This window comes from Erythrolamprus reginae, chromosome 2 (genome assembly GCF_031021105.1).
Source record: "Erythrolamprus reginae isolate rEryReg1 chromosome 2, rEryReg1.hap1, whole genome shotgun sequence".
Classification (NCBI taxonomy): Eukaryota; Metazoa; Chordata; class Lepidosauria; order Squamata; family Dipsadidae; genus Erythrolamprus; species Erythrolamprus reginae.
In genome coordinates this window covers 118,767,841-118,793,515 of record NC_091951.1, presented here as the reverse complement: position 1 = coordinate 118,793,515, position 25,675 = coordinate 118,767,841, and the positions used below count along the sequence as shown (strand labels likewise).

Genomic DNA, 25,675 nt, shown 5'->3' with positions numbered 1-25,675 from the left:
TCCAAATGAAATTAGCATGATCAATAATTTAAAGAACAGAAGACTACAAATAGGCAAACTTAGATCTGCTGATGTTCAAGGAAAGAAACCATGTTAAGCTTGTTTATATCTTGTTTGTTAACCAAACTAATTTATGAGTGGAAATAATAGATTTTAAAGATATATTTGCTCCTAACTAGTATATTATGCTCACAGAGGGATTCATTTTAACAGAAGGCTAAAATTGTTTGCATGTTTCTTTGGCTATAAATGCTAACTAGCAGTGGGATATACAGTGATTCCTCGTCTTACGAACCCCTCATCATATGGACTTTTCAAGATATGAACCCGGGGTTTAAGATTTTTTTGCCTCTTCTTCCGAACTATTTTCACCTTATGAAAAACCTCAAGAGAGAACGAGAGAGAGAGAGAAAGAGAGAGAGAGAGAGCAACAGACATAGCGAGATAGAAAGAGAGAAAGAAAGAGGAAGTGATAGAAAGAGGGGAGGAGAGAAAGAGAGAGAAAGAAAGAGAAAGAGAGATAGTAAGAAAGAGAACAAGAGAGAGAAAGAAAGCAAGAGAGAGTGAAAGAAAACAAGAGAGAAAGAGTGAGGGAAAGAAAGCAAGAGAGAGAGAGAGAAAGAAAACAAGAGCCTGTTGTAACATATTTTTAAACAGTTTCCAAGCATTTTGGAGGGATTTGACTTTTTTTACTGTCTCTTTTAGTTTCTTTTTTTACTATTTTCCTCATTTTGGCAAAATTCCCTCAGTGAAAGTTTAAGGTCTCTGTGTTAATTTTCACTGACAATTTGCTATCCATGGTTAAGTTGAAGGTTATTGTGTTGTGATCGCTTGGTTACAAAGATATCCTGAACCAAATCCTATGCGTTAGTTCGAACCAAGTTCAGGATCCACTTTCCCCTGGTTGGTTCCATGACCATCTGCTCAAGGGAATAATCAGCTAACATGTCGAGAAACTTTGTCTCTCTTTCATGTGTAGAACAAGAATTTACCCAATCTATTTGGGGATAGTTGAAGTTCCTATTTCTTTTTGAGGCCACCTTAAATTTATTTTCCAAATAGAAATCTGTTTCTAGTTCTCATTGCTCACTCATCTGCCCGGTCCTTTTCCCTCCAGCCTACCAACAGCCAAAGGCCGGCTGGCTGGGCAGGGCGGGAAGCCCGCAGCACTCTCTCTCATTTTTTGCCTACCTTTTGTAACAGCTGGGCTGGACATCAGCAGGCCCCTGCTGTGTTTGAAAACCTATGGCTTCCCTGAGCGGCCAGCTTTGCTCGCCACCGCCGGGCTTGACGTCAGCGAGCCCCTGCTGCCCTGACAGCAAACCCCCGACCGCCATGCTCACCTTGTGCCGTGTATGGGGGGGGGGGTGGCCACTTGCAAGCCCCTCGCCTCCACCACTTCCTCTTCCACCGCCCCACTGCCTGAGCCGTTTACAAGGTGTTGGTGGAAGATCAGGTGTCACTTTTGCAAAAGCTTGGCAATCTACTTTTGCAAAAGGTAGGTGATCGGCTCCTGCGCGGGGTTGAAAAACCTTGCGTGGCAAGCCGTTGCTAGTTGTGTCAGCGTGCACCTTAGAGGGAACGCTGGCCCAAACGCTAAATTGCGCTCACTGCCGCAGGTCGTAAGCTCTTGCAGGGGCAGTGCAATTTTGCTACTGCACCTGTGGAGACAGCAAAATCGTGCACGGAGCTGCAAGTGTGCCCGTATTTCGGTGAGGGTTTTTTGTTTCACCGCATGCCAAAACACGGGTGCACCTGCAGCTCTGTGGGTGATTTTGCTGCCTCCACAGGTGCAGTAGCAAAATCGCGCTGGCCCCACAAGAACTTACGAGCCGCAACGCCAAGCACAATTTAGCATTCCAGCTCGTAGCTCACCACTAAGTGCATGGCTCTTGGTTAATGGTTAAATGAATCATGGTTTAATTTAGATGTCTGATTTTGCATTAAGCCATACTGGGTCAGTTTCACTATGGTGGCCTAAGCCACCAATCAGCCAAGCACATTTGATTTAACATGTTTTGCAAACCTAACCTAAAGATCTTGCTTGGATTCCTATCATTATTCACTATTTCTTGGCCTCAACAATTCTTTCTAAATAAAAAAAAGCCCTTGCTGTCAACTCAGTCACTGCCTTTGCTTTCCTATTGCAAAAAAACCTCAACCATGAAAATGCTGACACTTTCTGCTAATGCTGCAATAATATTAAACAAATAAAGCATCCAAACTATATCATTTTGATGCTTTCAGGTCAGAAAGAGCTTGTCCCTCACAACCTTTGGTTATTTAAATAAACTATTTCTTTCACGAGAACAGATTTGTGGTTCAGAATAGAAACCTGGCATAGTAACTCTAGTCCCTGCCTTTTCTGGTTACAGCTTCAGAGGCTCGGGTTTGTAAGTGGAAAATGGTTCTTGAGAAGAAGCAAAAAAAATCTTGAACACCCAGTTCTTATCTAGAAAAGTTTGTAAGTAGAGGCGTTCTTAGGTTGAGGTACCACTGTAGTAAAACCCTCTGCCTAAACACTAGTTTAAAAATTTTAACACAAGGCTAAAAAAATCCCTATTGTAACATGACATGGTATTTACTTCCTTACTTAATTTAATGAAATGCATTTTGTCAAACATCCACAATTTATGGATAATTTTTCTCCTTTGAAACAAGAAAACCTCTTAGCTTATTCTGATCTGCAAGAGAAATTAACAAAAACAAACACATTGAAATAATCTGCTTTTTTACTCCATGCTTTATTTTTCAATGAATTGGCAATTCACCATTAGGGAATATACCAAACTACAAGGTTCATTACGCCACAATTAGTTTTAACGACATGTACAAGTTTTCGCTATCATGTTCTGATATTCTTGGTATACAATTGATCCATCAGCCTCCACCTTCAAAACACTCAAAGGACTATAATCCGCCGGAATGCAGGAAAGTTCAGGGAGAGATGAATCCAGTTTCTCCCTCATGATGTTATGAATCACTGCATGTACTGGAGAGCCATAGCGATGGCCAACAACTCTTGGACAGTCACCTTTGCAATAGTGAGGATTGTATCTATGTGGCGCAATTATCCATTTGTCCCAGTTCAGTTGACTGAATTCCAACCAAAAGCTGTGAAGCTCACATTCATTTTGAGGAAAAGAGAATTGTTTGTAATACTGACTTATGTTAAATATTGGAACTGGAGGAGTGTTTTTCATTTTCCCATCCTCTTCTCTTCGTTGCCGAGGTGCTATTCCCTGTTTAAGGCCTTTCCTGGCCTCTTCGCTGGGAACTGTGAAAGGACCCTTTTTGAAACTAGATAAGGTAAGGTTCTCCCTGACTTGGAGAAAATTCCACCCGTGATAAGTGTGGTCACTAGTGTCAATAGTGTATAGGAGAAGAAAAAAGGATTTTTGTGCCACATTGAAGAAATATTCAGAGTTGCGAGAATGTTCGTTTTTCAAGCAAGTGAAATTCATAGCCATATGGAGCTTTCTTTTCTTGGTGAGTATCCAAGGGTGAAGAATAGTGGGCAAATCAATCTCAATCCATTTATGCCTATGTTCCAAATCCAGATTGAGTGCCATCGCAGGTGGAACATTGGTGCACGCTTGACTAGAGGTATCACTTTCTTGGACAGCCACGTTGCAAACACAGGTAAGATTTGAAGCTGTAGAAACAGGCTCATCAAATGAGAAGAGTAAGGCTGATTTGAGTAAGTGCTCTGAGGCAGTAACACCATCCAAGTTGAAAAACAGGTCTATTGAATGAAGATCTCCTGCAAAGAGATTGAAGAAAAAAAAGTTTAAACAAAGTAGTCCTGTCCTCCCGGGTTGCTTCTCTTAATCACATTATACTTTAGTATACAATGGTACCTCTATTTACGAACTTAATTTGTTCCATGACCAGGTTCTTAAGTAGAAAAGTTTGTAAGAAGAAGCAATTTTTCCCATAGAAGTCAATGTAAAAGCAAATAATGTGTGCGATTGGAGAAACCACAAGGAGGGTAAAGGCCTCCCAGGAGATTCCTAGAGAGGCCCCAAAGAGGCTTCTCCCCACCTTTCCGTCCCTGTTTCCTCCCAGGAGATTCCTAGAGAGGCCCCATAGAGCCTTCTCCCTGCCTTTCCTGGTTACAGTTTCGGAGGCTTGGGTTTATAAGTGGAAAATGGTTCTTGAGAAGAGGCAAAAAAATCTTGAACACCAGGTTCTTATTTTGCAAGTAGAGGCATTTGTAGGTAGAGGTACCAATGTATTTGCAAATGAAAGCAATTAATCTAAGACTTTTTGATTAGACATACATTTTTTTCTGAGCAAATGGCAAGGAAGGCAGTCATGTTAGGGTGGCAGCCACTTTGAATATCCATTTAAAAAAAGCCTATCAGTATAAAGCTTTGGAAAAACAACATGGCCACCACTATTGACCATAAAAAGGGTAATTTTACAACTATAGAATATATATATATATTACACTCTTAAAAGAAACATGGAAGAAAAAGCAAGACCATATATATTTTGAAAAGGGGCAAAACACTAGTTAACCACCCCCCCAAAAAAGTTTTCACATACCATTAGTAGTGGGATGCTTGCATTCAGCATGTGGTGTGACAAGGCGGACAGTGTTGTATAGATGCCTTTTGTGGTCCTTAAGAACACCTTCCTTTGTAGCAAACATTTTATACAATTGTGACATATAAAATAGGGCTCTGTTATCTGGGGGTGATCTTGAGACATCACTTTCCATGCCCTGGGAATTATGGCCAGACAGCAGCTTGAAAAGAGCAGCATTTGGGCCTTGGCCATTTTCTTTTGGAAAAGCCAATGATGGAGATGATATCTTGGAGGCCTGCACCTCTGAGAATGGTAATGGCTGAGATGCCTCTTCATTTCTCAAACTAGGGGCACTCAGGACCCCAGGAAAGAAGAACCTGTCCAAACAGAAACAAAGAAATAATCTCCCCAAAAGCTTCATGATGAAGATTAGTTGGGCAAAGTAACTATTTTCCCCATCAAGCCCTCAAAAAAAAGAGACAGCTCCTCCTAGCCTCTTAAATAAAGCTACACTAATTAGACACCAAGGAAAGACACACCTCATGGTGTCATTCAGACTCCACCCTTTGCACATGAATTAAGTAACTACAGTACTCCTTTTCTCCTGCAGTTTAGTACTGTTAAAACCAGATTAATTAAAATAATTTGGAACATGTGGTGAAATATATGCTGTAACTCTGTAACACTTTCCAGAAAGTAATCCCATAGTTCAAAATAGGACTTCCTTCTGGGAAGAGAGATTTAAGTTTGTGCTCAAGATTAGTTAGCCCTGATTCTAAAACTACAGCTGTGCTCAATTTTAGTGCCAGATAGTAGAAACATTTAATTTGATGACCCTGTGCATGTTAAAGACACATTCACAGAGCAGTGCTTGTTTGGCATGTGTTTTTGACTGCATTGGCCTTTTAAATGAAAACAAGTACCGGTATATAGAGAATAATGAACTCCTTGAGGGAGAAAAGTTCAATAATATTGCTAACTGTATAACTTGTTTTCTTTTCCTTTTGTTAAGGTGAATAAAATGAACAGGCTATTCTATTTTTTTAAAAAAAATATCTAGAGTTATAAGAATGATTATTATTACTATTATTATTACTGTATTATTATTATTATTATTATTATTATTATTATTATTATTATTATTATTATTAATTAGATTTGTATGCCGCACTTCTCTGAAGACTCGGGGCGGCTCACAACAAATCAACACAACAAAAGCAACACAACAACAAATCTAATTAAAAGTTACTACTAAAATCCCATATATAATAAAGAACAGTCAACCAATTCATTCACAGCCACACATTACATCTCGTAAACAGAGGAAGGGGCTTGATCTAATTGCCCCATGCCTGGTGACATAAATGAGTTTTGAGGCTCTTGCGAAAGGCGAGGAGGGTGGGGGCAGTGTGAATCTCTGGAGGGACCTGATTCCAGAGGGCTGGGGCTGCCACAGAGAAGGCTCTTCCCCTGGGCCCCGCCAGATGACATTGTCTAGCTGCTGGGACCTGGAGAAGGCCAATTCTGTAGGATCTAACTAGTCACTGGGATTCATGCGGCAGAAGGCGATCCAATGTAAAACAACTTTTCCTGCTTAAGCTACAATGAATGCCAAGATAATTTCATTAGAGAGTTTTACCTGAATGGAATGAAAGAGAAAAATGAATTCCAGATGTTGCTGTTTGCTTTTTATTAAAAGAATTTATGGTGGTTGGAAAAAGGAAGCAAAGAAAGAGAACAAACAGCTTTCCAATCAGTTTCTCCAGCTGAATATTTTTAGTTATTACTGAAGATTTCTAACGGGGTTCCTTGGTAAATCTAGCAAGCAAGTCGAGATAGCGAGCTCCAGTTTATAGTTAATGTAGAAAATAAATCCAAAAACCTTCATAAAATTTCATTATGCAGCTTCATAATACAGTGACTGGATTGGTTGGCTAGTGTGTTGCCTAACAGTGTATGCCTTTTGTCTCCCACTTACATATTGTTTGGAAGAGTTCCTTCAAAGTTCCTTTGATGAAAAGGAGTTACCAGAAAATGAGGAGCAAAAAAAATATATTCTGCAACCACAGCATATGCAGTGTTTTGGAACTCTAGAATGGATTTCAAATCACAGTAAGGCTAAAAGTATTCCCTACTATGGCTGTTAGCTTCAAAGGTACCAGGATTTTCCCCCCCAAATCTACAGTTTGATTTTCATACATTATAGTATTTTTCCATATTTATTTAGATATACCTCACAAGAGCATTCTGTTCTACTCATTCAATAATGAGCATTTATCATGCAATTTGGATGATTTTTTAAAAGCTATGTATTTTTCAGGGCTTTAAAAAAAACTTTTTAGTATTTCATTTATATAATGTAATGCATTTGTATATTTAATTGTTATTTCTTTGATTTTTACATAAAATGTACTGGCCAAAGATTCTTTTATGTTGAGTTAAATTTCTTATGACTACTGATTTATTAAATATTTATTTATTTTATTTATTTATTCATTTGTCCAATACACAATACATATGGAAGAGAATAGAAATGAAGTAATATATATAAAGACAATATATGTAAAAATAGAGGAGAAGATATTTGAAAGGAAGAAATATATATTATATGTGAGATAAAGGAAAGACAATTGGACAGGGGACGAAAGGCACACTAGTGTACTTATGTACGCCCCTTACTGACCTCTTAGGAACCTGGAGAGGTCAATTGTGGATAGTCTAAGGGAGAAATGTTGGGGGTTAGGGGTTGACACTATTGAGTCCGGTAATGAGTTCCACCCTTCAACAACTTGATTGTTAAAGTCATATTTTTTACAGTCAAGTTTGGAGCGGTTAATATTAAGTTTGAATCTGTTGCGTACTCTTGTGTTGTTGCGGTTGAAGCTGAAGTAGTCATTGACCGGTATCCTACTGCAATTTAAAAAAAACTCTGCATGCTACAGATGTGGTAGAGATATGTAGACTTTTGGAAGTAAGTACCGTATTTTTCGGAGTATAAGATGCACTGGAATATAAGATGCACCTTAGTTTTTGGGGAGGAAAATAGGGAAAAGAATCTGCTTATCTAGCTAGTGTCCTTAGTCTGGTCAGCTTTAGCACATTATTTTATCCCCTGGTTAAGGGCTATAATAATAATAATAATAATAATAATAATAATAATAATAATAATAATAATAATAATAATAATGATAACAGAATTGGAAGACCTTGGAGGTCTTTTAGTCTAACCCCCTGCTTAGGCAGCAAACCCTACACTACTTCAGATAGATGCTTATCCAACATCTGCTTAAAAACTTCCAGTGTTGGGGCATTCATAACTTCTGGAGGCAAGCTGTTCCATAGATCAACTGTTCTGACTGTCAGGAAATTTCTCCTTAGTTCTAAGTTACTTCACTCCTTGTTTAGTTTCCACCCATTGCTTCTTGTTCTACCCTCAGGTGCTTTGGAGAATAGGTTGACTCCTTCTTCTTTGTGGCAACCCCTGAGATATTGGAAGAGTGCTATCATGTCTCCCTTGGTCCTTCTTTTCATTAAATTAGCCATGCCCAATTCCTGAAACCCTTCTTCATACGTTTGAGCCTACAGTCCCCTAATCATCTTTGTTGCTCTTCTCTGCATTTTTTCTAGAGTCTCAATATCATTTTTGCATCGTGGTGACCAAAACTGAATGCAGTATTCCAAGTGTGGCATTACCAAGGCCTTCTAAAGTTGTATTAACACTTCACGTGATTTTGATTCTATTCCTCTGTTAATGCAGCCTAGAATTGTGTTGGCTTTTTTGGCAGCTGCTGCACACTGCAGCAGCTGCCAAAATAAAAAATTATTCTGAGAGAGTAATAATTTATTTATTTATTTATTATTTATTACTTGGATTTGTATGCCGCCCCTCTCCGAAGACTCGGGGCGGCATACAAATGGAAGAGCTGGCAAGCCAGTAAGAGCTGGGAACATCATTAGCACCTGGAAAGAAACAGTCTGGGCAGTTAGAGCAATGAAAAAAACCCTGCAAAGACGTAGGGCTTGGAAAACATTCTTCACAGGGATAAACAATGAAGGAGCTTGCCACCATGACAACCATGGACCTGACCCAAGTAGTTCAGGGTCCGACTCACGAGGGGGGACACCCCCCCGACATGGTATTCCTCTCGGAGCAATTGAGTAATGGTCTGAGACTAAGGGGCTTAGAAACAGTGCCTTTATCATGGTCAGACCATTTCCTACTGCGGCTTGATTTCCTGGCTCCAATCCTCCCCTTCAGGGAGGCGGAACCGATTAGGAGATTCCATCCCAGGCACCTAATAGACCCAGAGGGCTTTCAGAGGGCTTTCAGAGGGTACCAGATGCACTCGTCCACAGCTCGGCGGAGTCTCTTGCTGAGGCCTGGAACAAAGCTGCAGCAGAGGCTCTTGACTGAATTGCGCCATTGCGACCTCTCTGTGGCACTAGACCCCGTAGAGCTCCATGGTTCAACGAGGAGCTCCAGGAGTTGAAACGCCAGAAGAGATATCTAGAGAAGCGATGGAGAAAGAGTAAGTCCGAATCTGATCGAACACTTGTAAGAGCTTTTATTAAGACCTACAAAGTGGCGCTCAAGGTGGCAAGATGCGCGTACCATGCTGCCTTGATTGCATCAGCAGAATCCCGCCCGGCTGCTCTGTTTAGGGTGACCCGCTCCCTTCTAAATCAGGGGGGAGTTGGGGAGCCCTTGCAGGGCAGGGGAATTTAACTCGTTTTTCACTGATAAAGTCGCTCGGATCCGGGCAGACCTCGACTCCAATTGTATAGCAGTATCAGCTGACAACGAGTCAGTCGAGGTGACTGGGGCTAAACGTCTTTGTCCATCTGTCTGGGGAGAGTTTGACTTGGTGACACCTGATGAAGTGGACAAGGCCATTGGAGCTGTGAGTTCCACCACCTGTTTGCTGGATCCGTGTCCCTCTTGGTTGGTTTCGGCCAGCCGAGGGGTGACACGGAGCTGGGTCCAGGAGATTGTCAATGCCTCCTTGGGGAGAGGGTCCTTTCCAGCTCCTTATAAGGAGGCACTTGTGCGCCCCCTCCTCAAGAAGCCTTTCCTGGACCCAGCCGTGCTTAATAACTACCGTCCAGTCTCCAACCTTCCCTTTATGGGGAAGGTTGTTGAGAAGGTGGTGACACTCCAACTCCAGCGGTCCTTGGAAGAAGCCGATTATCTAGGCCCTCAGCAGTCTGGATTCAGGCCTGGCTACAGCACAGAAACTGCTTTGGTCGCGTTGATGGATGATATCTGGTGGGCCTGGGACAGGGGCTTGTCCTCTGTCCTGGTGCTTCTTGACCTCTCAGCGGCTTTCGATACCATCGACCATGGTATCCTTCTGCGCCGGCTGGAGGTGTTGGGAGTGGGAGGCACTGTTCTTCAGTGGTTCTCCTCCTACCTCTCCGGTTGGTTGCAGTCGGTGTTAGTGGGGGGTCAGAGGTCGACCTCTAGGTTTCTCCCTTGTGTGGTGCCTCAGGGGTCGGTCCTCTCCCCCCTGCTATTTAATATCTACATGAAACCGCTGGGTGAAATTATCCAAGGGCATGGGGTGAGGTATCAGTATGCCGATGATACCCAGTTATACATCTCCACCCCATGTCCAGTCAACGAAGCAGTGGAAGTGATGTGCCGGTGCCTGGAGGCTGTTGGGGACTGGATGGGTGTCAACAGGCTCAAGCTCAACCCAGACAAGACAGAATGGCTGTGGGTTTTGCCTCCCAAGGACAATTCCATCTGTCCGTCCATTACCCTCGGGGGGGAATTATTGACCCCCTCATAGAGGGTTCTCAACTTGGGCATCCTCCTCGATCCACAGCTAACATTGGAACACCATCTTTCGGCTGTGGCGAAGAGGGTGTATGCCCAGGTTCGCCTGGTGCACCAGTTGCGGCCCTACTTGGACAGGGAGTCACTGCTCACAGTTGCTCATGCCCTCATCACCTCAAGGTTCGATTACTGCAATGCTCTCTACATGGGGCTACCTTTGAAAAGTGTTTGGAAACTTCAGATCATGCAGAATGCGGCTGCAAGAGCTATCGTGGGGCTTCCTACATTCGCCCACGTTTCTACAACACTCCGTGGCCTGCACTGGCTGCCAATCAGTTTCCGGTCACAATTCAAAGTGTTGGTAATGACCTTTAAAGCCCTACATTGCATTGGACCAGAATACCTCCGGAACCACCTTCTACCGCACGAATCCCAGCAGCCAATAAGGTCCCACAGAGTTGACCTTCTCCGGGTCCCGTTCACCAAACAATGTCATTTGGTGGGGCCCAGGGGAAGAGCCTTCTCTGTGGTCGCCCCGACCCTCTGGAATCAACTCCCCCCAGAGATTAGAATGGCCCCCACCCTCCTTGTCTTTCACAAATTACTCAAGACCCACCTATATCTCCAGGCATGGGGGAACTGAGACACTTCCCCCAGGCTTTTATATTTTATGTTTGGTATGTATGCATTGTATGGTTCTAATTGCTGGGGTTCTATATATCTTTTTCTTTTAATATTAGATTTGTTCACTGTTATATTGTCTTTTATTATTGTGTGAGCCGCCCCGAGTCTTCAGAGAGGGGCGGCATACAAATCTAATAAATTATTATTATTATTATTATTATTATTATTATTATTATTAATCAGAATTACAAACACTTTAGAGTTTAAGAACTGCTCATTACTTTAGCCTCAAGGAAGCAATAGAAGTTTGTAATCTATTATAATAGATTAAGAAGATTCTACCATTCCTTTCATCTTCCATTCATTTAAAAAAAGGCATACATGATCAAATATCATATTTGACCCCCAAACAGATTTTATTTAAAGAATATTTTACAAATACATACTTCTGTTGAGATCTCTATCAAACCAAAGGAAGTAAGTTTGTTCTAAACTAGTTTCTTAGTTTTCTAGGAGATTAAATTATTTTCAGGCTCTGTTTAAAAGAACTGGACTAGAATATAATCTTTCTGATCTGCAGATATTTCAATAGTTTATCTATTTCTAATGAGTCTAGATTCAGTTATGAAAGTCTTTCTCTTCTATTCCTTATTTTGTTCCATTCTAGTTCTGGAAAATTTTCTTCTGCATTCTTTACTCTGGACCACTGCTTGGTTTCTGTTGAAGTTCAGGCATGACAAGGACTTCTTGTTAGACTTTTAATATGAGCTCATGGCATCTTCTAATGAATCCATTATTTCTCTAAAGTATTTTCTGCTAGGTCTCAGTTTTGTTACCAGTTCATCTTTTCCTCATATAACTCTTGCCAGTATTTCCAAATTGATCCTATTTTGTGTGGACTGCTATTTTGTGTTTTGAAGGGGGCACTAATTCCCTGCATGTGCCCTGTTTGTAAGATTTCCATCTCACAATTGTAATTTATTCCTTATTTCCTAAATTCATTAAGAGATACCCCATGATTCAAACAAATCTTCTCTTTTTTTAGTCTTAGTAAAGAAAACAACACATGGTTCTTTGTCTTTTGCTAGACGTAGGTTTGTGGCTGGTGTCTTTTGATGAACAAACAGTGCTAGGTATTGATTTGGCCTTGTAGCATTTGCCTTTTTCCCAATACAGTGGTACCTCTACCTAAGAATGCCTCTACTTAAGAACTTTTCTAGATAAGAACAGGGTGTTCGAGACTGATTTGCCTCTTCTTAAGAACCATTTTCTACGTAAGAACCCAAGCCCGGAAAAATTTCCCAGGAAATTTGAGAGCGGTATGAAGGCCCGGCCAATTTCCTGCCATTCCCCCTTTAATCACGGCCATCTTGGGCTTTTCTGGGCTGCCAGAGGAGCCTTTTGGTGGCGCTTAAGGAGGCTTTGGCAGTCCAGAGCGAATGAAGCATTTTCCTTTCTCTGGGCACTTGGAGAGAGAATAAACCACTTTGACAGTGATTGTCCTCCTCCTCCTCTTCTTCTTCCTCCTCCTCCCACCCAAATTCCAAGCTTTTATTTCTTTCCTAATGGGTTTGCACACATTATTTGCTTTTACATTGATTCCTATGGGAAAAATTGCTTCTACTTACAAACCTTTCTACTTAAGAACCTGGTCATGGAACGAATTAAGTTCTTATGTAGAGGTATCACTGTAATTTTAATGGATGGGTCTACTTCGTATTGTACATTGCTAAGTATTCAGATCAAAGTCCAATCCTACTTTGATGTAAAAAGTACTCTAATGTTCTGAATGCACTTTGTGCTTGATTTCTGCCAATTGTGGAATCATCATTCTTTCTTTCTAGAAATGGATGCAGTTCTGCATAGATAGTGTGCCATAGATAGCACGTCATATTTGCCACTTTGCTTTCAGCATTTAAAAATAAATTCAGGGGTGTTTGCACCGTGCATGCATGCACAAACCAGCAGCATCAAGGTATGCTGGAACCCACCTCTGATACCTGAGTGTAACAGTAAAAAAGAAAAGAGCATTAGAACAATTAAAGGGGCAGTGAGAAGCATTATGGGAGGCAAAGCCTCCAATAGAGCTAGAACTTCCATTTTTAAGGTAGGTGGGAAAGAAACTGGGTGGGGTTAAGATGGAACTCAGCCACCACATGGAGAGAGGAAGTTGAATTGCTCTCTCCTATTGCCTTCTCATCTGACCCTGGAAGGAAAAAAAGCATAGAAAAGAAAATCCAGCACAAAAAATAGGCATGAACTAAGGAAAATAGAGTAATGATTTACTGTAGAACAGCCTGCCAAAGCACGTTAGGTTCCAAAACTGATCCTGTCTGGTTTGATTGTTTGCTGACCTAAACGTTGTCTTCCCTCCTTTATACCTTTTCCAACATATGGTAGAGCACAGACAGCAGATGTGAAATTGATCAAGGGCCAAATTCCTGGGACTTACTGGTGTCTTTAGTCCAATTATTTAGTTATTTTATTATTTATTAATTGGATTTATATGCCGTCCCTCTCCGAGGACTCAAGGCGGCTTACAACATATAAAAGAAACAACACAAAATTACCTAAATCCAATTATTTTAAACTAAAAACTAACAATCAAAAACCCAATTTATTTTAAAAAACCCAATCACTCTCATTTTGACAGACCAAACGTGCATTCCATTCATCGGCAGGGGCTTATGTCTAGTGTCCCCAAGCCTGTCGGCACAAGTGGCTGTTCAGACTTTTGCAGAAGGCAAGGAGGGTGGGGGTGTTATGGATCTCTATGGAGCTGATTCTAGAGGGCTGGGCCCCCCACAGAGAAGGCTCTTCCCCTAGGTCTTGCCAAACGACATTAGTTGATGGGACCTGGAGAAGGCCGACTCTGTGGGACCTAACCGGTTGCTGGGGCTCATATGGCAGAAAGCGATCCTGTAAGTAATCTGGTCTGATGCTATGTAGGGCTTTATAGATCATAACCAACACTTTGAATTGCATTCGGAAGCCAATTGGCAGCCAATGCAACCCGCAGAGTGCTGGAGAAACATGGGCATACCTGGGAAGGCCCATGACCGCTCACATGGCCGCATTCTGCACGATCTGTAGTTTCCAACGCTCTTCAAAGGTAGCCCCATGTAGAGAGCATTGTAGTAGTCGAACCTCAAGGTGATAAGGGCATGAGTGACTGTGACTCCCTGTCCAGATAGGGCCACAACTGGCGCACCAGGCGAACGCCCCCCTCGCCATTATTATTATCGTATTTCTCAGGCCAGACTTCTTTCTGATACCTGAATGTAAACAACATTTGTAAAATCATTCCAGAATAGCTGGAGAAAGGGAAAAAAATGTGTTTCTGTAAAGTGTCACAGGGGGGCAGAAGTGCCATATACAGTAGTGATGACAAACCCCAACACAATATTCATCCAGTTTCTGATGTGTCAAAGAATGTGATCAAATGGTCACAAGTGTAAAAAATGGCCATAAGTCACTTTTTTCGGTGCCATTGTAACTTTGAAGGGTTACTAAATGAACGGTTGTAAATCGAGGATTACCTATATAGGGATTCTTGCCTGTTTTACCTTGCTTGTTTCTCCAAAGTTTCTCTTTCTCTTTCCTATTTCAAAATGCCCTGGATTCTGTACACCGTCAGCTTCACTGTATTTCTGAGAATTCTAATTCAAGTTTTAAATCTTCTAAAATAGCTCCCTTTGTCACTTCAATCTCTGGTTAAAAAAGAAAAAAAAATCCTGTGTTTTTCCATGCCTGCAAAAATCAGAGACATTTAATGTATTAAAGCTGTTTTATCCTGTCCGGAAGAATAGTTGCTCTCTCTCTCTCTTTTTCTTTCTTTTTTCCTTTTCTCATTTAAAAAGTATAAAAACAGTTTCATTTTTACTTTCTTCTTTTTAAAATCCATTCTGCAAAATTTATGAAGACACTCTTAAACACTCTTCTCCAATATTTCATGGCCAAACTCAAGTTCTCAGATGAAATGTGGTTGGTGGTTTCAGAGTCTCCATTTATATTCTTTTTCACTGTCTGTTGTTTTTCTGGCTCACTTTCAGTCACTGCCGCCAAAATGCACGTAACAAGTTAGGAATGCTTTGAGGTTTGCAGACTTTCTTCCAACAACAGGGAAGATGCTGGCGTTGCTTTTAACTCGTTCCTTCCTGCCCAGAACTCCAGAACACGGAAACTATATCTCACAGTTGTCTATGGAGATTCTCAATCATCCAGGTCATGGCTGTCCCAAATGTGCTTTTTCAAAAGGCAACTGGACTTTGTTTTTTCCTGATGGTTCTTTCATATTACATGCCACCTGTCATGGATCAGGATTTATGAAGGGGCTTAACATCCTGCATTCTTATTGGAGAAAGACAGAAAAATAGGCTTACCCGTTTATTATTTTTTCTGCTTTTTAGTCATTGACTAAATTGCAACTTTGGGACAGATTGTAATATTCTGGAATGGAACAATATTGCCTGCTCAGATAAATAGAGTAGACAGACAACATGGACAGGAGGGCAAAAGACAGAAATAAAGTTGGCTCTGGATAGTTTTCCTTTTAGGATAAAACAAGATAATATTGTGAAGATGAATGATAAAGCAATTTATCGTAAAGCAATGGTAGGCTATGTCCTGCTAGAACATGATTTAATCACAAGTCACAAAAGCTTTATTGCCACAAATGTCCAGAATAAAACAACACAATATAAAAAGGGTATAAGACCAGAGCCAGTTTGGTCAAGTGGCTAAGGCACCAGTCTCTAATTAGAAGACCACAAGTTCTAATCCTGCCCTGGGCATGAAAATCAGCTCAGTGACCTTGAGTCAGTCCACCTCACTTCAGGGGGGGGGATGTTGTAGGGAAAATAGGAGGAAGGAATATTAGGTATGCTCACTGTTTGAGTAGCTTCCCTCTAAATGTCCTTGAAGCTAATAGAGATTTCTGTTCGGCCGAGCACTCGAATGAGATTTCCCTATAAATGCTTTAGGTGAATATTTTGGGGGTTCAGTTGTTGCCTTGTGATAGTTGGCATGAACTGCTTCAGGTTTCCTCGGACCATAATGGTGAATAGGGAGCCACTGTCTAGCTCCATGTGGCATGGGAGCTCCTCAATGACCATAGTGATATAAAATTTATCTCCTTGCCCAGCATCAGAGTAGCCCACAGTGTTAATTTATTTATGTATTTGTTTGTTTGTTTGTTTGTTTATTTGATTGATTGATTGATTGATTGATTGATTGATTGATTAATTAATTAATTAATTAAAATGCCACCCTTCTCCTCAGACTCAGGGTAGCTTACAACATGTTAGCAATAGCACTTTTTAACAGAGCCAGCATATTGCCCCCACAATCCGGGTCCTCATTTTACCCACCTTGGAAGGATGGAAGGCTGAGTCAACCTTCAGCCGGTGATGAGATTTGAACTGCTGACCTGTAGATCTAGCAGTCAGCTTTAGTGGCCTGCAGTACTGTACTCTATCCACTGAGGCACCTCAGCTTTTGGTGAAGTATGGTGGATTCCCCTGGTGACTTGAGGATTTCGGTCATCTGTTCGCTTGCCCTATTGTCCCCCTGGATGGTTCTGACTTTGTCTTCCTGGTCCTGTGGGTGGTCTGGGTGGGAAGGGGACAGGCTGGTATAGGGATGGTTGCAATGCTCTACAGTCCTCTGGCATGTGGCTCCGCTTCTGGTAGCAGCAGCAAATGGCTTCTTTGAATTTGCAGGCTGACTTGGTATGGCCTCCTAGGCAGCTGGAACACCTTGGCTGCCTTTGTTCAAAGTCTCTAGGGCTCACCTGTAGTCCTTGTTGGAGGCAGTGCACATGGTCATCTTCCTCTGAGTCATCCTCTGCATCCAGGATCTCGGCCATCCAATCGGTCTGGTGATGGGTGCGATGGATTCTGCTGGTTCTCCCAATGTCTGATGCACAGTTGTCTGATGTGCTTCTTCAACCACATCTTTAAAAGTTGTCCCCCTCCAGATCATACATTTCTTCTGCAGGTTGAAATCCATCATACTTAAGATAATCCTGTCCTTCATCATCTCCTCCAGGTTCATAAACTCACACTTGGATGTAATTTCCTGAAGTTTAGCCATGAAGTCATGGATGGATTTGTCTTCGTGTTGACGTCTGCTGACCATCGGAGGACTGAAGGCTCATAGTGTTCTTGTAGTTTGGCTTGAAAGGTTGTCCAAGAGATGAACTCAATATCCATTGGTGCCACCAGGATCTGTGCTATCTTGTATGTTTGTGGCCCACAGTAGGTAAGGAAGAGAGCCCTCTTCCTATTGTCCGATAGATCCTGGAATTTGTTTGCCTCCGGGAACATGCGGAAGTGAGACATGTAGGTTTGCCATTCTTCTGTCTTTGGATCGAAGATGGCTGGAGATGTTTGTATAGCCATCCTCTATTTTGGCTGGGGCAGTCAGTGCTTGCTTCTAAGATGGCTGTGGATGCCACAACATGCCTTTGTCCTTCTTCAGGGACCTTCATCATCAGTGTTAGATTTGCACGTAAATGAAGAGGCGAGTCATAGGAACAACTCAGCACCTTTATTGTCTATTAGCTAGAACTAATATGGATTGCCGGCAGGTTGCAGGGAAGCCACTTTTAAGGACTTCCCTGAAGCCTATTGACCACTGACAGTAGTTTATTTCTCCTGTGGCTGGATTAACTAATAATCGGTGCCTATGCAAATTCGTAGTCCAAATTTGATAGCCAAAGTAATTAACATTTTGGAAACTGCTTACAGTACCAGACTTCGAATAGGGATGGAGCAGCTCATTTGGAAGAAACAGCACATGCGTGATTGATTCCCTAACCTGAAGAAAGATTATTTTGACGCAATTCAATTGTTTACCTGTGATATTTCCCTATGACACAGGGATTGAGTTTCTAGGGAGTGTCCTAGCTTTCTCACCACATATAATCTCCTGTGCTAGCAAAGGATTTTTGATTCATGTTTGTTCCATGCTGTTTGTGTTGCCCAGGAGAAGTGTGTTCAGTAGTGGTGCTACTACCAGTTCACCCCAGTTCAGGCGAACCAGTAGCGGTGGCGGTGGAAGGCTCCATCCACCCGCATTGACATCATCACAGACGATCTGCACATAGTGAAGAAGCTTCTGTGCATGTGCAGAAGCAGTGCATGCATACACAAGCGAAGTGAGAGTGAGCACAAGCACATCTCTGAACCATTAGCAAAGGTCAGTGAAACTCATTACGGGGTGTGTTTGTGAGTGGTAGGTGAACTACTGGTATGTTTTGCTTCTATTGAGGGCATTGTTATACGGTAATTGATTCTTGCACGCCTGGTTCAGGAATGTTTGCTCCTTTGTATGTTCAACCTATAGAATGGTGGGAAGCAAGCGGTGTACACAGGTGCATGGCTCCAATAAGTTAAGTGCGCGACTCCGTTAGGTTTGGAGCCAAGCACGCGTGCAACCGGCAACATACCAGCAATTTTTGCCGTTTTTTGCTTCCACGCATACACGGAAGCAAAAAAATAGGCAAAAATCACCCAAATCTCATGTGTATGCGTGTCCCCCCACAAATGAGATTTGGGCGAAAATCGCCTCTTTTTTGCATGCGTGGAAACAAAAAAGCACTGAAAATTGCCTGAGAAAATCGCCCAAACCTTGCTCACTTATGCAAGATTTCAGTTGCTGCACATGCGCAGCAGCTGGATCTCATGCGAGCGTGTGCGCCGGACACGCATGTGAGAACGGAGCACACCATGAGCGCCAGCAGCTAATGGCCCATCACTGCTAGTAGAGTTCTTAAGTGAAGTATTTTGCTTCTTACTATGTTAGCCTCTGAAAAGACGTGTGCTCAGTTTGGGGGATTTTGTCACTGAAAATCAGTTTTATTATATATCTTTACTTATTCAATTTCCATAACACCTAACTCACTCAAGTAGCTCTGGATAACTTACAATTCTAAAATCCAAAACAATTAAAATAGTCTAAAAAAAAATTACAATCAAAAAAACATTCGCAAAATATGCATGAAACAGCAGCTGTGATGATTAATCAACTAATAATAAAGCCACATAACAGGACCCTGAATACATTCCGAGCCCTATGCCTGGCTATATAGTCAAATACTGTGTTCAGTTCTGGAGACCTCACCTACAAAAAGATATTGACAAAATTGAACGGGTCCAAAGATGGGCTACAAGAATGGTGGAAGGCCTTAAGCATAAAAGGTATCAGGAAAGACTTAATGAACTCAATCTGTATAGTCTGCAGGACAGAAGGAAAAGGGGGGACATGATCGAAACATTTAAATATATTAAAGGGTTAAATAAGGTTCAGGAGGGAAGTGTTTTTAATAGGAAAGTGAACACAAGAACAAGGGGACACAATCTGAAGTTAGTTGGGGGAAAGATCAAGAGCAACATGAGAAAATATTATTTTACTGAAAGAGTAGTAGATCCTTGGAACAAACTTCCAGCAGACATGGTAGATAAATCCACAGTAACTGAATTTAAACATGCCTGGGATAAACATATATCCATCCTAAGATAAAATACAGAAAATAGTATAAGGGCAGACTCGATGGACCATGAGGTCTTTTTCTGCCGTCAGACTTCTATGTTTCTATGTTTCTATATTTTATGAAAGGGCAACAGGGGTTTTGTAATCAGAGTGGCAAGAAAGAAGACATGGAATGCATGTAGGATAGCTATTCTCCTTCGGCTGTCATGCATTTTATATGTGGAAATGTTAACTATAATAAATAAAATGTTGTTGCCATAATTCTCCCTCACAGAGTCAGATGAGGTATGGGGATTCCCCCCCCCCCAGTATCTTTGGGTCAGTCCTGACTCCTGGCTATTGCCTGGACAAGTTTCTGCATTTTTAAAGCAAGATTTCAGAAGTTGTTTATCATTCTTTTTTTAATATTAGATTTGTGGCCTGCATTGGCTGCCGATCAGTTTCCGGTCACAATTCAAAGTGTTTTTGCCCTCCCCAGGCTCTAAGAAAACATCTGGAGCATGAAGAGAGTGAAAAGCTGGCCTACCGGACCGACCAGAAGTCCAGAAATGGGAGGGAGGGTTGTGTGAGGGGGTGGGGCAGCATGGGGGGGGGACGCACACACATGCATGGAGTGGGGCACAGGGGCACTGAATTATGTATGTGGGCACGTGTGATTGTGCAATAGCAAGCACATGGATGGGTGTCAACAAAGCCAAACTCAACCCTGACAAGAAGGATTTGCTGTGGGTTTTGCCTCCCAAGGACAATCCCATCTGTCCATCCATTACCCTGGGGAGGGGAATTATTGCCCCCCTCGGAGAAGGTCCACAACTTGGGTATCCTCTTCGATCCACAGCTAACACTGGAACATCATCTTTTGGCTGTGGCGAGGAAGGCGGTTCGCACAGGTTCACCTGGTGCACCAGTTGCCGCCCTATTTGGACAGGGAGTCATTGCTCACAGTCACTCACGCCCTCATCACCTCGAGGTTCGACTACTGCAATGCTCTCTACATGGGGCTACCTTTGAAAAGTGTTCGGAAACTCCAGATCATGCTGCGAGAGCTATTGTGGGGTTACCTAGGTTTGCCCACGTTTCTACAACACTCCGTGGCCTGCACTGGCTGTCTATTAGTTTTCGGTCACAATTCAAAGTGTTGGTAATGACCTATAAAGCCCTACATGTCATTGGACCAGAATACCTCCGGGAACTGTCTTCTGCCACATGAATCCCAGGGGCCAATAAGGTCCCACAGAGTTGGCCTTTTCTGGGTCCTGTTGACAAAACAATGTCGTCTGGTAGGCCCCAGGGGAAGAGTCTTCTCTGTGGCGGCCCCGGCCCTCTTGAATCAACTCCCCCCAGAGATTAGAACTGCCCCACCCTCCTTGTCTTTCGTAAATTGCTTAAGACCAACCTATATCTCCGGGCATGGGGGAGTTGAGATACCCCCCCCAGGCTTATATAGTTTATGTATGGTATGCATGTGTTGTATGGTTTTAATGATGGGTTTTAGATGTTTTTTAAATATTAGATTTGTTATATTGTACTATTGTTGTTGTGAGCCGCCCCGAGGTCTGCGAAGAAGGGTGGCATACAAATATTATTATTATTATTATTATTATTATTATTATTATTATTATTATTATTATTTTTTTAGGCAACCGAAGAAAAAAAAGGTTAACCATTACTGCCTTAAGACCTTCCAAGCTGGATTTAGAAAGTTAGAAGACACTTTGTGTAAGTATTAATTTCATGGCTGGGGGCTGCCATTTTAAATTGTTCTTGCATAATATTATTTTATGATTATATTGATGTTCTGATTTCTGTTTACTGTCTAGAGTTGCTTGTGTTGCTGTTGTTGTGCGGTAGTGCGTTGAGTGATCAAGCAGAAAATAGTACCCTAATCAAGGAACTTTCAAGGGAAAAAAATTCTACTCCCAACACTCCACAATTTAACCCAGAGCTACATATATTATATTTCTTGTAAAACGTTTATTGGATATAAAAAAGTATGATTTTAACTCCCTGCTTAAATAATTATGAAAGCTTTCTTTTTCAAAGCTAATGTTTCTATATAGTAATGATGGCTTTAACACACACAGGCATAAACCTTAAATATGAACAAACTAAAGTCCCTTGAATGATGGAACAAATTGCAATTCAGCAATCTTGTGCATCTGGAACATCTTTATTTAATCTTGATGTTGTTTTTTGAAGTGTTGAGTATGGCTTCCTGAGTACCATATATTACAGTGATGGCGAACCTTTTTCCCCTCGGGTGCCAAAAGACCATGGGCGTGCATGTGCGAGTGCCCACACCCATAATTCAATGCCTGGGGAGGATGAAAACAGCTTCCTCCACCCCCCAGAGGCCAGAAACAACCTGTTTCCCAACCTGGTAAGCCCAGTAGGCTCATGTTTCGCCTTCCCCAGGTTCCAAAGGCTTCTCTGGAAGCAAAAAACGCCCTCCCAGAGCCTTTGTGTGAAGCAACAATCAGCTGGCCAGAACACACATGCACATTGGAGCTGAGCTAGGGCAACGGCTCGTGTGCCAACAGATATGACTCCGCGTGCCACCTGTGGCACCCGTGCCATAGGTTCACCATCACTGATATATTACATATAGCTTCTAGATGGTGGGATGTGGGTAGCAAAATGTTGGCTTGTAAGCAGTGAAGGGCTACTAATCTTTGGTGCTACCAGTGTGCCCTCCGAGGCCATCGTGGGCATGCACGTGTCCGGTGGGTGCATGCGTGCCCATCGGCACAAGATTTAGCTTCTGTGCATGCGCAGCAAGCGAAATCTCACATGAGGACATGCACACAAGTGAGATTCCAGCAATTTTCACTGATACTTTTGCTTCTGCTCATGTGCAGAAGCAAAAAATAAGTGGAAATTGCTGACACAAGATACCCTCACACAAGACTTTGCTTGCTGCGCATGCACAGAAGCAAAATTTTGCGTGGGGGCACGGAGGCGCTAGTGCGTGCATCGGGGAGGTGCAGCTGTGTGCGCATCCCGGAATTTCCTACCGGCTCAGAGCACCTGAGTGCACCAGCTGTTGCCCGTCACTGCTTGTAAGGGAATTCCCTAGGCTGGCTTGTATGGAATAGCATTAGCATACTTGGTGTAAACCTGGGCTTTTGTTGCACTTGTGGCATGCTGGCCAAAATACAGCAAAACTAACGTTCTTGCTTTTATTTAAACAATCTTTTTATTTAAACCATATTTTATTTAAACAGTGTTTAAGGCACAGTTAAGAATAATTATGCTGGCAACTTAATATTGCTATAGCTTTTCAAAAATTGTTTTGTGACAGTACCAATTGATTGAAGCTATGAAGACTGAGTAAGCCATGATTGGATGGAGTTGACGGGATCCTCAGAAGAAAAGCAGATGTCAGGGTTCCGAGTAACACCCCCATCGAAGCCTGGCAGCAGAAGGAACAGACAGCAATGTTTGGATACAATTTTGATACAGCAATATTTTCATGAAGCTACTTGCTTTCATAGTTTTAACCTTGGAAGTATCATTGCAGATATAGATCGCTTCAATGAAATTTTAGACTTGATTTTCCATGTCTCATATCTTTGATATCATCTTTATGACTTTATAGCCATATTTATTGGTGTTATTTTAAGTGGACCAATAGCATTCTTCCTATTGAGTAATATTGTCTTTACAAAGGAAAATATTTCCATTATCATGTTTAAATATCTTAGGGGCTCTTTTAGAATGCTTGTATTGGTGAGGTAATCTCATAACTTTTGAGTTTTGCTGCATTTTAACATTTAGTACAGTGGTACCTCTACTTAAGAACTTAATTCTTTCCATGACCAGGTTCTTAAGTAGAAGCAATTTTTCCCATAGGAATTAATTTAAAAGCAAATAATTTGTGCAAACCCATTAGGAAAGAAATATACGTTCGGAATTTGGGTGGGAAGAGGAGGAGGAAGAAGAGGAGGAGGTCACTGCAGAAGGAAGAAGGTGAGGTGAGCCCCCACTTTTGCCTTTCCATGCCCAGACGCTCCGGGAGGCAACCTAACGCCAGGTGTATGGGAGGCAGCGCAAGGGAGTCACCAGAGCAAAGTGGTTTATTCCCTCTCCAAGTGCCCAGAGAAAAGAAAATGCACTGTTCATTCTGGGCTGCCAAAGCCTCCTTAAGTGCCACCGAAAGGCTCCTCTGGCAGCCCATAAAAGCCCGAGATGGATTAAAGGAAGAATGGCAGGAAACTGGCTGGGCCTTCATGCCGCTCTCAAATTTCTTGAGAAATTTTTCCAGGCTTGGGTTCTTAAGTAGAAAATGGTTCTTAAGTAGAGGCAAAAAAAAATCTTGAGCACCTGGTTCTTATCTAGAAAAGTTCTTAAGTAGAGGCGTTCTTAGGTAGAGGTACCACTGTACTTTATTTTATTGATTCCAGATAGTTCTATTCCATTACCTATGGGTTATATCTCAAAGTAATTAAAAATAAAAATATTTCAATGACAATCTCATCTCAATTAAAAATGCTAAAAGAATTGTATAGTTCAATTTCTATTTTTCTTTTAAAAAAACCACCACTTTTCTGTTACTTAGGAAGAATGATTATTTTTGTAACTTCCTTGCCCACATTGCTACTTATTCCCATAAATGTGCACAGCATGGAAACAGATATAAGATTAAACTTGCAACTTAACGCTTAAATCAATTGTGCCATTAGAAGAATCCATCAACCTGGTCAGAGGGCAGATTCTATGAGTCTGTAGTTATCTAGCTCTCTTTACTGAGCACCAGCTTCTCTTTCTGCTAAAAGGTGGTTTGTTTGGTTTTTTTGCCACTGGATAACTCTATATCCTAGTGATCTGTTACTTGACAGTAGAGTGGAAGATGTCAACTTACCTTAGTTTTACAATAATGTCAATTCTGTAGATGGAGTGAAGGAAGTTCTCTTTATTGCCCTCACCTCAAAATATTTTGAGTACTGTATCTTGTTCTGGAGAACAACAAGAATTGATGTCTTTTAGGGTCTCCTTTTTTAATCGATCAAATTTATATGACTTCCCATTTCACAAATGGGAGAACTAAAGCCAGCAACAAAAGTGTTCTTCAAAAGCCATTAAAACATAAATACAAACAGTTCATGAGAGAAAGCATTAGAATCTTACTCAGGACACAACCAAGGTTTTGGCTCTCTGTTATCTGGGGATCCCCAGGCCTGTTGAAAGAAAACTTTATTTTGAGAGAATTGAATTATTTTACCTTCAAAAATTATTTCCCCCCCTCTCCAATTGTCATTCATACTTCAAGATGCAAAATTCAAGTGAAACGGAGCAGCTGTGTCAGGTTTATGGATGTTCTATCTGTAGCTTACTGAATAAAACTGAATAAAGAGAGTATTTATGAAATGTTACCTTCAGGAGAGTTTATGGTTCTCATGCCATCTCCTGGTCATTAGGTGTTTGGCTGCTCAACCTCAGTGGACTCTCTTCCAAGTCACAAAAGGAGAAGGAACTTTTTATTTATATACCTAGTTATAATTTTTAGAAGTCTTGCTAAGCACTGTCTGCTTCAGCTGAGAACTTTAAAAAAACCCACCTCATTACCTGAAGAAATTTAATTGAAGCTTTTGGAATCGTGGTAGAGGCCTTGTTGCCTGGAACAATTATTCTGCTGTTGAACCATAGTTTTTCCCAGCAGTTGTTAATGAATTATATGTGGGATACACTCAGTCAATCCTAGATTTTAATATGTACCTGATATACGAGAAGAAGTCAAAGTGTACATACTTTCCACACTATGATTTTCCTCATGCGTATAATTTGCCAGCATCTTTCTGGGAACCAAGTATGTAATTAGAAAGTTGGAGAAAGAGCTGTAAGGGTTGCCAGAGTATTCTGAAACCAAAGTTCGTTAATGTCTGCAACGTAGCAAAATAAAGAAAAGACCAGACAGCTGTACAATAATTTTCTGCAGGACAAAGGAGGCATTTGAAATCCTTACTGTAAATTAAGAGCCTGATAAACATGTGTAGCCATTCTATGCAGTATATCAATACCTTAAAAGATTCTAGTTACAGTCTGAGCCTTGACACAAATTCTAAGCTGATCATAAATCTTCCTATTTATCATTTTGTGTCCTGGTAGACGCAGCTCCTTTTCTCTTGCGTGAGAGGATCTGGGTCAGCCTGAAACACAGTTAGACTGAAGCCAGCGTTTCAGGTTCATTATTTTAACCCCACCTACTTTCATGCGATTGGATGAGAAATTCTTCCAATGGCCTGTAAG

At 41.6% G+C, this 25,675-nt stretch overlaps 1 protein-coding gene across 3 annotated transcripts; it reads right to left on the bottom strand.

Moving 5' to 3' along the window:
* Positions 1-2,725: 2,725 nt before the first annotated feature.
* On the bottom strand, positions 2,726-25,641 carry GDF9 (growth differentiation factor 9). 3 transcript variants are annotated; one of them, XM_070739320.1, is made up of 5 exons: positions 25,447-25,641; positions 24,291-24,384; positions 22,734-22,841; positions 4,552-4,910; positions 2,726-3,763 (listed from the first exon to the last, which is right to left on the bottom strand). In XM_070739320.1, the coding sequence occupies exons 3-5, from the start codon at positions 22,766-22,768 to the stop codon at positions 2,820-2,822; spliced, it is 1,338 nt and encodes a 445-aa protein (XP_070595421.1). In that variant the 5' UTR covers positions 22,769-22,841; positions 24,291-24,384; positions 25,447-25,641; the 3' UTR covers positions 2,726-2,819. The 3 variants fall into 3 exon arrangements, with proteins under 3 accessions (XP_070595421.1, XP_070595423.1, XP_070595420.1); XM_070739322.1 differs by lacking the exon at positions 25,447-25,641 and adding an exon at positions 24,803-25,371; XM_070739319.1 differs by lacking the exons at positions 22,734-22,841; positions 24,291-24,384; positions 25,447-25,641 and having other exon boundaries at positions 4,552-5,015.
* Positions 25,642-25,675: the final 34 nt, after the last annotated feature.

What these genes read in the sequence shown, in the direction of transcription:
- GDF9 (XM_070739319.1), bottom strand. Translation starts at nt 4,954, where the DNA reads ATGAAGCTTTTGGGGAGATTATTTCTTTGTTTCTGTTTGGACAGGTTC. An exon ending in CAAGCATCCCACTACTAATG is followed by an intron (nt 3,764 to 4,551) that starts GTATGTGAAAAC and finishes ATCTCTTTGCAG; the next exon opens with GAGATCTTCATTCAATAGAC.